The following is a 12,337-nucleotide window of genomic DNA, read 5'->3' as shown; positions in this document are numbered from 1 at the left end:
TAAATTTTCATTGGCATGTCTTGTACCACTCATTCAGGCTGATGTGGTCTGTTTAGTGGGTTTGGTATGCTAGTTCAATAAAGTCCTGTGTGTGGTCTTCCAGCAGACAGTCTCCCTGCTCCAGGCATAATAGTTGCCATGGTGCAGGTCCACTGGAAGATGGGAGGGGGAAAAAGAAAGAAAATGCTACAAAACAGTTTTTGTCCATTCTTCTGTCATGCATTGATGACACAAAATGAAAGATGATGGAAATCAGAAAACATAATAAATCCAGGATACAAGGCAAGGAAACCAACTAAACACAGATGAGATCAGACATAGAACGGATTAGAAATCAGGGCTTAATGTCTCATCTACACACATGTGCAGGGTGTTTGATAGCATCTTCGTGACCCTCCATAGGATAAGCGGTTTGGAAAATGGATAGAATAGATTTTTGAATACGTCATAATTTCATCACATTCCACTTTTTCAGCATGCAAAAGAATGGAATATATAATAATAAAAAAAAATGACAGAGCATGTTGTTTAGCCACTGAAAACAATTCTCTACTTTTCATAAAATCCTTTAGACAGCATGTTTAGCAAGAAGGAGAGATCTGAGGGAGGGAGAAAAAGATGAAGGTCTCCTCCACACAGCTGTTATATTATCAGTCTGTGTGTGTCTGTGTGTATGAGATTGTGTAGTAAAGGTACAGTTTGCGCTTATCTTCAGGGTCACTGTGAACTGCTGGGATCCAGCTGTTGTGTGTATGTGAAAGAGAGAGCAATTTCTGTGATAAGTATCTTAGCTAAAAGTATGTTCAGAAGCAGCTCTTCACTAATAATCATATCACGTAATCATAACAACAATCATTTTCCTTTTTGTGTTCTTGCGTGTAAGCTCATTCCCAGAATATCTGGAGCTGACAACTATAAACAAGCATCTTTTCCGCAGTTTCTGATTGTTCTGTAAGAATGGAGAAGCATTAAAATCAGGCCTATAATTAGAGTCCCTCTCGTTCATCAGCTACATTTGCTATGTGTGTGCGTGTGTGTTTGTAATAGTAAGAACATTCCTGTATTGTGTTTTTAGTGATTACAGTCTTCCTACTGTTGCCTCTGAGTGTCAGTTTAACATTGTTTGTATGTAGATATTATAGTGCTTGTTTCTGGATTACTGTGACTTTCTATTCTTCTGTTTCAATCACAGGAACCTTTTTTCACATCTACCATATTTATAATGTCAATGGTGGAAAAGCAAAAGCAAAGAATTAAAAAATATTTGAAAATCCAAATTAAGAAATATATTGAATATAATTGTCTATACCAGAAGTAAACACAGACATGTCCAGATCTGACCTATGTAGAGATCTACATGTATTTAACCCATAAACTATCTCTGTTCATCAGTGAGAACAGAGGAAGACAAGTACTGTATGAACATCTTGTTTTAAAATTTAGTGTTATTGTGTTGTTTCATACTCTAATGTTGTCACAGTATTACAAAGAAAGAAAGAAAGTGAGCTGATATAAGAATGTAGCTGCTGCTTTCAGAGCACTGGAAATGGGTCCATGAAAAAATAAATGCACAGAAGCATATGCCATATTTTTGCCATTTGTCAGTTATTTTTAAATTAGTGTTGCATTTTATTGATGTTGTTATTTACTAAAAGTATATTTGTTTTAAAATGCAATCCCTGGTCAATTAACAGTAATAGCACTATATTTTTTTGCAGCTATTGTCACATCCCACTCTGCATATTTAAAGTATGTTAATACATTTCTGACATAAATCAATCATAAGGGTCAATAACACATCAAAATAAATGAACAATCTTTACCGTAGCAAAGTTTAAATTATTAATCACAAACTTATTTTTGAAGTTTTTGTGTTACAATGTAAATACACAAATAACTATTATGAGTATATTAAATAGCATTTATAAAGGCATTCTACTCTTACTATTAATACTATTTTTGCAACGCCAAGGTTATTGGTTTGATTTATAAAATCATGAATCAAAGTTTATTTGGATGAAATGATTCACTAAAGGTATAAAATGTGATATTGGTGCTTTTAAATACAAAACTGAATAAAAATGAGTTGTGTGTGTGTGTGTGTGTGTGTGTGTGTGTGTGTGTGTGTGTGTGTGTGTGTGTGTGTGTGTGTGTGTGTGTGTGTGTGTGTGTGTGTGTGTGTGTGTGTGTGTGTGTGTGTGTGTGTGTGTGTCCGTGTGTCCGTGTGTGCGTGTGTGTGTGTGAGACAAACAAACAAATCCACTAAGGCCACTTTTGCTGTTTATATTACTGTTCATGTGTAAATACTGCAAGATTAGTTTCTTAAAATGAAAGTAGAACTATAATGAAAGGAAAACGAGAGAGCAATTCTGTTGGGAAGCAGATAGAGGATGAGTGTCACTGTGCCCTTTTCCAATCTCTCCTTTACCTCCCTCCCATTCAAATGAGAAATACCAATGCTCAAGTCCTTGAAGCCTTAGAGCTGCCTCTGAGAGCACACTCACACACACACACACACACACACACACCAACAAACTCCTTTCCATTTCTCTCTTCCTGAAACCTCAGAAAATGAGCATAGACTGAATTAGTCTTTATATACAATTAGTGTCCATACACATTGCCTGTGCAGCCAGGCAATCCTAGGTCAAGCTCTGACCTTCCTGGACACACGTGTACACACACACACACACACACACACACACACACACACACATACTTGTTTACTTAGCTTTCTAAATGGAGACATTCCATAGAATTCTATTGTTTTTTTTTATATATACACCTAGTTATAAATACTACAGCCTGACCTTAGCCCACACCCAATCGTAAATGAAAACTTTAATTTTTAATTGACTTTATCTATGTATGATTTAGCTAATTTTTGAATAACATTTTAACACACACACACACACACACACACACACATCAATACACTCTCAGATAGTGTTCTAAATTCTATAATTCATATAAATGTGTATGAAGCTTGACAATAATAGGTGTGTGTGTGTTTTCTCCATTCTGTCACCGTTGGAGTTTTGGTTCCTTGCCGCTGTCGCCTCTGGCTTGCTTAGTTGGGAACACTTAATATCCAGTGATATCGTTGACTTGATTGAACAGATATTATTTAAACTGAACTTAGCTGGATGATTGCATCACTGAATTCAATGATGAACTGCCTTTTTGCTTTATTGACACACTATTTTCCTATTTAATGCTGTTTAGTTGCTTTGACACAATCTGTATTGTTAAAAGCGCTACATAAATAAAGGTGACTTGACTTGACGTGTGTGTGTGTGTGTGTGTGTGTGTGTGTGTGTCTGGTTCAGTATGGAGACAGCTGTTGCTTGTTGAAAGGCTAAGTCTTGCCTCTGGTGACTACCCTCCACCATTAACATGTTCACACACACACACACACACACACACACACACACACACATTCATGACTACTTAGCAATCTTAGCTAGCTGATTTTCCTTAGACGTCTGATGTTTTTATACACAGTAAATTATAAATATCACAGTCTTTTGCTTATAGTTTGGCAAAAAATATTTCACAGACAAAAGCCCCCTTTGATGATATTCAGGTACATTTTTTCATTTTATTAATGCAATACATTCATGGTCAGGGTTATGTTTGTAGTTACATCATCATTTGCTAACCCTAACCCTACCCCTAAACCTACTCTTATAGAAAACCTTCTGCTACTTCAGTTTTTTAAAACACTCCATTCTGTATGATTTATAAGCTTTTATTCCTCATGGGGACCAAATAATGTCTCCATAAGGTCAAAGTTTTTTTTTGTATTGCTATACTTGTGGGGACATATCATAATGTAGTGAAGCTACACAAGCACACACACACTTGTTTGTTTCACTGTATTATTGAGGACACCTCATAAACTTCCATTGTTTTTATATCAGGCTAATAATTTCTATAGCCTAACCCTAAACATAACCTTCATAGAAATGTAGACTTATAAATACAAACGTGATTTGCCCAATTTATAAGCCGTTTTAACTAGTCAGTGTTTAACTAGTTTAACTAGTCTGGCTCTCTAGTCTGTGTTTAACAGGTTTCACAAGTACAGTCAAACCAGTACACACACAAGCACACACACACACACACACATGTTTGTTTTTGTGTAGGTGTAATGGTTTTTATACTGTACAAACTGTATATTCTATGGCCCTACACCAACCCTACACCTACACCTAACCCTCACAGGAAACTTTGTGCATTTTTACTTTCTCAAAAAAACTCATTCTGTATGATTTATAAGCATTTCCTTGTAATACCTGTTTCATACTCATGTCATCATACAAAGTTGTGTCCTGATATGTCACAAAAACACACGTGCGAACAGCTATGAGCACCTTTGGAGGGAAATACAGACCTTTTTAACACTCAGGATCCCACAGTCAGCTCTTTGTGTCTGCTCAGAGTGATTGACATATAAAATCCATACATGCAAGCATAAATACAGAGGACACATCCTATATTTAAACAATTAGAAGAAATAATAAGTTTCACCTAAAACCTCATTGCTGTTCACATGAGATAGATGGTGATCACAGGAACCCTTGCCAAAAGTGGACAGACAAGACAAATAGACAAACCCAACAGATAGCCTAGAAGACTTTTAAATGTAGGTAATTTAATGTGATATTTTTCAATTATCATAAAGGCTATATTTGATAAATGATAAATGTCAGCATCACAGCAGTTTAGCAAAATATGAGCAAGCATCGGCATATACTAAAAAAAAAAAAAAAAAAAAAAAAAAAAAAAAGGAGAGAGAGATTGATGATTAATAACAATTGCTTTAAGTTTCATCTGTTAAAAACTTTGGGGTGCACAAAGGAAATTATCTGTTTAATTATTTCATCAAGGAATTATTTGACCATGTTATTGTAAAAAATATAGAACATAAATGAATACAAAACTTTTTTATTATAATCATCATTATTTTTATTTTATTTTTTTATTGTTTTTGATAAATTGACGGGTGGATGCGCAGCTGTAATAATCCAGGGATAACTGTAAACCTCTGGCGCCATCTACTGAGTAAAATATTCTCATCCCGTACAGATGATTTGACTTGTACTGGATACAGGTTTACCAGCAATTCTGTACGCCTACTAATACATGCTTTATGTGCAAATTTTGGGGTCTAATAAATTTTTGTTTTACTATATTTGTGAGTACATCTCCATAGACTTTAAATCAGGTTTAAGATTTTCTATTGCCTAACCTGACCAAAGCCACGATCATATCCCTAAAGAGAAACCTGTGCAAATCACGGATTTATATATAAAGATTTTTATGAAGCTTTTATGAAGCTTTAATATCTAGCGCCATCTTGCGACAAAAAAAAGGTTTAAACGTGGGCTTGAAATGCAGGGCTGCTTTAATAAGCTTAATATTTTCAACATGTATGCTGATGACACATTTCAGCATTTTTTTTTATTGGGGGGGGGGGGGGGGGATATTTGTTTCTGTATTTATTTTAATTAAAGTCTAATTACAAACCATATTTGGAATACATTTTTTCCGATAATCCTCTTGTGAGGTGAGGCCACAAGTTCACTAGTTCACATTCATTAATATTTTACAAATTCTTAACAAAATTGACAGTGTAATATTGTATTATTAAAATGCAATAGAGAGATCAATGAACCTCTTTGGTCATCAATTTTCTGATCAGTGTTGCAATACATAGGAAAATGTGTCCTGTACTTTGCTTGTTCTTATATTTTTCTCTTCTACATGAAGGTAGAGCTGCCATTTAGCAAAGAGTAAACTTGCTTATCAATTGCCATTTCATTTGCATGATAATCTTGATAGGCTACTTGTTAAACTCTCTGTTTACAGTCCTAGCAGGTCCTGTGGCATGATGCGCTCATCGTGTTCATCACACTTATATAGTTTTTCATTAGATTAACAACTATTTGGGACAAATATTTATATAGCTAGTTTATCCTATGCTGGAACATTTTATATTGTGCCTTTTTTTTCTTCTTTCTTTAAATATTTTACCTTTATGTGGATTTATCTTTTCGAGTACAGAGTTTAGTACGCAGGCATTTGTGAGAACACAGCTGAACTGACAGCCTATCCGCTAAAAATACTGTTAAAAATACATTTTTTGGAATTGCTATGTTACAACAACAACAACAACAACAACAACAAAAAAACTTGTTTTATGGGACATATAATTTTGTTTTAATTTTATAGATTGTAATTTAATGTAAAAAAATTTTTAAATAAAAATGGTGGTACACAGCAACAGAGCTGTCCATTCAATTAAATTCAAAATTGCTTTATTGGCATTACTGTAAATTATACAATATTGTAAAAGATTAGTATACATATATAAAAAATAAAATAAAATAAATAAATAAATAATAATAATAATAATAATAATAATAATAATAATAATAATAATAATAATAATAATAATAATAATAATAATTAAATGAACACCACAGTAATATAATTCAATGTTATAACATTTTGGAAACTAAAACTAACAAATTATAACGTGTGAACATTTGAACACACTGAGGTCAGACACAACGCACATCCACACCTGTTTTATACAGTCTAATGATCCACACGTATCTCTCAGCACGTTTCTCTTCTCGGCAGTTATTTACTACTACATCTCCCAGCATTCCTTGTGGTTCTCTGAAAGGTGGAAGTTCAATACACAGCCGCAGTGAGTGATATCGTTTACAGCATGGCTGCGTTCAGTTTCACAAGGTGTTTAGTAAGGTCTTACTCTTGCTTTAAATGTGTAGACCATGTCCAAACGCGTTTACAGACAACTACGCGAATGCTCTGTGTATCAGCATCACGCAGTGGTAAGTATACTCACTTTAAATGAGGCGTTAATGGTTCTGTGCTTCACAGTAGTGTAGAGCTGACCTTGTATATCACGTTTAATGTTTTGAAGTTTAAATGTATCATGTGGCTACTAAATATAAAATAGCTTTAAAGTAATTAGAACATGAAAACGAAATTCGTGCTTAACGAAAAAGTACAGTTCGATTACCATTTTGCTGTAGCTAACAAAACCCCACAGTATTTGTTTTTATTTGGAATTCATTTTTACGTGTATAAATACTGTGCTGTATATGATATTTAAGTATGTAAGTAGTGTGGCATATTTCAAAGTACCATGCTATAACATAACTGTTAAGTGTCATTCAGTTGATCAGTATTCGTTCGTTCATTCATTCATTCAGTCAGTCAGTCAGTCAGTGATTGATTGATTGTCCCTTCTTCTTCTTCCAGGCTTTGTGGATGCACCCAAAGCTCAGTTCACAGATACAGAGGTTCAAGACATTCTGACCAAAATCACGGGTCTGGATCTGAATAAAGTGTTCCGACCCATAAGACAGCAGCTAACGCCACCTAAATACAAGCTTATGACAGACACAGAATTAGAAGAGGTGAGATTTCTCATTATAGGCCAGGATTCATGATGGGATGAAATAAGTGAGATGATGGTCATATGATACAATAGGATTAATAAAGGGATGAGATACCTGATGAAATGGAAAGAGATTCAGTATGGCATTTGGGAATACATCAGATAACATCTGTGGTGTGATTGTACAGTTATTCTACTAGAAAAGACTGTGGTCTTAATTGGGTTCCTGTGTTCTGCTGCTGAGCAGGCAGTGCGTAAGGCAGAGGAACAGGCGAAACATCTGCTGAAGATGCCACCTGTCCTGCCTGAGAGGAAGCCTATAAATGATGTGCTCTCTGAAGATCAGATGCTAGAAGGCATGGACACTGCTAAATACGTCTTCACCGACATCAACTTCAACGTCCCGCATCGAGTAAGAAAACGTTTTGTGTGTATACAGAGGTACTGTATTATTTGTCTTTCTTACTGTTGGAGGTTTTGTTTCTCTCACCATTATTCCAAAGGAAAGATTCATTGTTGTGAGAGAGCCCAGTGGAACCCTAAGAAAAGCAACATGGAATGAAAGAGATAGGCTGATACAGGTTTATTTCCCCAAAGAGGGTCGCAAGATCACACCACCACCCATCTTTAAGGAAGAAAACCTTAGGGTATGTGCAAACACTGATTAAGTCTTATTTATTTGCACATGTATTCGTTTCTGACTAGTGTTTCCTTCTTTCTACAGGTGGTCTTTGAACAGGATAGACACGAGGATGTGCTAAACCAATGCGTTGTCCAATTTGAGCCAGACTCTGCAGAATTTAAGAATGTTCGTTGCTGACATACAGATGTATAGAAAAGTTGCTGCAAAACATTATTATTGTAAGTTTCTTGGAGATAATAATATTTATGTGGTCTTTTAGGTGCTCATGCTGACCTATGAAGACATTGAAAAGCATGGGAAATACGATCTGCTCAGATCTACACGGTTCTTCGGTGGTTTGGCCTGGCATCTGGTTAATGGCCGACGAATTGATGGCCTTCTTGTGGACATGCTGCAGAGAGACCTGTGAGTATGTGTGAGGAAAAAAAGGAGTTATCTGTTTTCAGTGCAGATGCAGTCAATTTCCACAGAAAAAAAATTGTCATTGTCATTTGATTTGTCATTCAGTTTTATAAAAAGAACAGAAACAAGCTTGGAGGAAAGCATTGCATTAAAAGTCTATCGGAGAAGTGTATTGGATGGTTTAACAGCAGAATTTAGTCTTTAAAATTAGCAGAAATAAAGTGATTGCTCCATGTAAAATGTGCCTTATAGATAACATAAAAGGAAAATGAAGAGACCACAAACAAAGCAAGATGAATGAATATCTGACTGTATAACTTGGAGAGAGCTTTGGTCCTTAAAACTCTTGGAAGGTTTTGATTCACAGTATGGATTATCTTGTGAGAAGTCTAGTTGCTTTGTATGATGATCAAATGTTGTCTTGCTTCCAGAATGCAGGATGCAGTGAGGTTGGTGCGTCTGTTCAACTTGGTTCATCCTCAGAGTGAGTCTGCACAGCAAGCTCAAAGACAACATGCCACTGACCTGGACCTGCTCAAGGTGAACACACGCAGGACATGGTCACCAGTGTTTTATTGTGCATTTCAATTCCACATCTGTTACTGTGACCTATCAAATTTGAACTATAGTTCAAGCATAACTATAATGGTTTGAAATTACGGATTTCTATTACCATTACTTACTTACTGTTAGTGTACTATTAATTAATGTGCAATGTCCTGTGGTTACTTTGAGCTCCCATGACCTCATATATGTGACCCTTAAGTGTCGATTTTTCGAAATTGATATTTATACATCACCTGAAAGCTGAATAAATAAGCTTTCCATTGATTTATGGTTTATTAGAATCTGACAATATTTCTCCATGATGCAACTATTTGAATAATATCTGAAATCTGCGGGTGCCTAAAAAGATCTAAATACTGGGAAAATTGCCTTTGAAGTTGTCTAAATGAATTCTTAGCAATGCATATTACTAATTAAAATACATTTTGATATATTTATGGTAGGAAATTTACAAAATATCTTTTTGAACATGATATTTACTTAATATCTTAATGATTTTTGGTATAAAAGAAAAATCTATCATTTTAACCCATACAATGTTTTTTTTGGCCCTTGCTAAAGATATACCCCAGCAACATAAGACTGTTTTTTAGTCAAGGGTCACATATGCACATGTGCCCAAAACCTTTAGTCTGTATTTTAGACTGAGCAATTTCTTTTTTTAATGTGTAAGTTAGGCTGTCAGTTGTTTAAAAAATATTACAATTAAATTGTTTTGTTAATTGCTCAGGTTTGCACATGTAATCATAAATACATTGGGCCTCATTCATGAAACACGATCAGAACAAATTGTGTAAATCGTTCGTAAAGCTGTTCTGATATAAACTTACGAATTCATGAAAAAGGTCTTAATTTCAAAATGTTATTTTTTTCTTCTTCTTCTTCTTCAAATTGTCACTGTTGTCTAACTATTTACTATGACTTATATTATACCCTTAATAAACTGCTGCTTATTAATAGTTAGCAAGGTAGTTAAGTTAAGGTTATCTGAAATATGGTCATGCACAATAAGGCATTTTTAAGTGTTTTGGATGTAATAAACAGCCAACATGCTTGTCAATAGTAATAGTGGTCAATAGTAAAATAAATCACCTCAGATTATAAAACTGCATTTTAATAAGAGCATATCCACAAATGTACTAGAGATATTTACTGTGGTTTAAATTACTTTTAAAATCTCTAGTTTGGGTGTTTAGCCATTTAGCTTTTGAAGAGATCAGAAGAGCCGGTCAGCGAAACACTGGAGCTGTTCAGTCAATGTAAAAACAAAAAAAAAAAACACTGTTGCAATAATGATATGTGCTTTTGACAACTCTGGAAATAGGAAATAAGGGGTCAGGCCCAGGGTACATCACTTCCCATTAGCCTGTGGTTAGACCTTTAACCCATGCAAGGACGTCATTCAGAGTGCATGGAGTATAGAAGGGCAAGGAAATCTTGTCGAATTTTGAGATGCCACCAGTAATTTGGTAGAGATGGTGGAGTGACATGTTTTAATGTGTGTGTTAGAGAGCGTGAGTATATTAAATTCTTTGAAAGGAAATGGGAAAGCATGGTAGATTTGATGAGGGGCCACTGTTTAGTCACGGTTCCTGCTTAGTGCACACTCCACTCAACCCTTCTTATGTCACACTGACCCTTTAACCCCTGTATCAGGAAGTCAAGCTGGTTGATGTAGCCGGCTCAACTTCAGAGGTGGATTCAAGATTTTTTCAAATTTTACACAAAGAAATAAAATAAATTTAAATGATTTAGACTCGCATGAGACAAAGACTCTGAAAGCTGTAAAAGCGGTTTTAATCTACATAGAGTGGATTTGGTGCCATTCTGACGTCACAGTAACCAAAAAGAGCAATGGAAAGATAATGCGAATGGAAACATTCTGTGTGAACTGAAACAAACTTCATCAAAGGTGAACTGATACTAGTGGGACGAATAAGGGCCTGCTAAACTGAGCGAAGTACTTTAAGGCAGTGGAAAAGTACGATCACAGTCAGCTTCAGGCTTTTTTTCTGGCTTATCAAAATAAATACAAAAATAATAATAATAATAAAAAAACTTGTTTTAAAGTCACAAAAAATATAGTCCAAGGATATTATGTTTAATATATTTTAATTTAAATATGTGCATATATGATGCATTTTCTTTTTCCCCTTATTTTTAGATCTATGCCCAGTATGAGTCAAACAGAGCTGGGTTCATCGAGTTGGCGGTGCAAACCTATGAACAGACCGACGCCATGAGCTCTTTTTAAATACAATAATTATGAATGGAAGTATGTCATATAGTTCAACTGTTGATGTCAAGTTTTGAAACGCTTACTCATTCTGTACATAATAAAGAAAACTTTTGTATTAAATGTCTGTTTCTTTAACTTCCTTTCAAGTGTACCAAATCTACTACTCTAATGTACCAGATTTGTAACATTTCATGTTGACTGGAACTCATTAATTAATAGAATGGAAGTTTTCATTTGCTTTAGCTATTTTATTTTTAAATTATTATTATTTTGATTGCAGACTTTTTATGCTGCCATTGTTTTCCTTGGGTTTGGTTCTTGGTTCAATGCAATTTTAAGCTTTTTTTTAGTTAGTTCCACACTAATAGGCAAACTCTGTCAAGCTAATACAGATCAGCACAGTTGGTTTTAAATTTATTTAGTTTAATGTAATTCAGTACTTTTTAATTCTTTTTAATTCTGTGTTTAACTTCTTTTAGTTCTGTGTTCTCAGAACGCCATTTTTAAAGCATGATTCAATATTCTATATTAATACCTGCTCCTGGATTAATTTAGAGCCAAGGAAACCACCCCTTATTGTTGCCTCTGTACTTGTTAAAGGAGAGATTATTTTTCATGTTAAAATGCTTTTGTTACATTCAAGTATAGCCGAAATCACATCACAACCATTGTCTTAATCTTATGTGTATTTGATTTCATTAAGACAAAGTCGTGAATAGGATTTTAGTGCAGATTAATATTTTGAGAGCTGGTTATGTAGTTTCACTGGACCGTGTTTAAGTCATTATAACATTCATACGTGTTTTCCTTAAAGAGCCACCGTACATCAGAGGAAAACACTGACTTCTTGAAAAAATAAAAGCTGCGTAATAAAACAACCCTATTTAAAAACCGAGCCCAGAGTCAGATATTAAACATGTATTTGTTGTTGTGACTATTTCCGCTTAAACATATAAACCACATTTTTTAAATTATTTTTTGTGATGGTCTTAATAAACCGGTCTTCGCTTATCTGATTTTGAATGTATCGGTCAAAGCAGGCACCTAT

At 34.7% G+C, this 12,337-nt stretch overlaps 1 protein-coding gene across 1 annotated transcript; it reads left to right on the top strand.

Annotated features, from left to right (window-relative positions):
* The first annotated feature begins 6,684 nt into the window (after positions 1-6,684).
* On the top strand, positions 6,685-11,409 carry LOC127972552 (28S ribosomal protein S22, mitochondrial-like). Its single transcript, XM_052576155.1, has 8 exons — positions 6,685-6,866; positions 7,300-7,457; positions 7,686-7,850; positions 7,942-8,085; positions 8,163-8,246; positions 8,341-8,486; positions 8,915-9,023; positions 11,215-11,409. The coding sequence occupies exons 1-8, from the start codon at positions 6,743-6,745 to the stop codon at positions 11,302-11,304; spliced, it is 1,020 nt and encodes a 339-aa protein (XP_052432115.1). The 5' UTR covers positions 6,685-6,742; the 3' UTR covers positions 11,305-11,409.
* Positions 11,410-12,337: the final 928 nt, after the last annotated feature.

Source organism: Carassius gibelio, chromosome B15, assembly GCF_023724105.1.
Source record: "Carassius gibelio isolate Cgi1373 ecotype wild population from Czech Republic chromosome B15, carGib1.2-hapl.c, whole genome shotgun sequence".
NCBI lineage: Eukaryota > Metazoa > Chordata > Actinopteri > Cypriniformes > Cyprinidae > Carassius > Carassius gibelio.
This window is presented reverse-complemented; position numbering and strand designations above follow the sequence as displayed.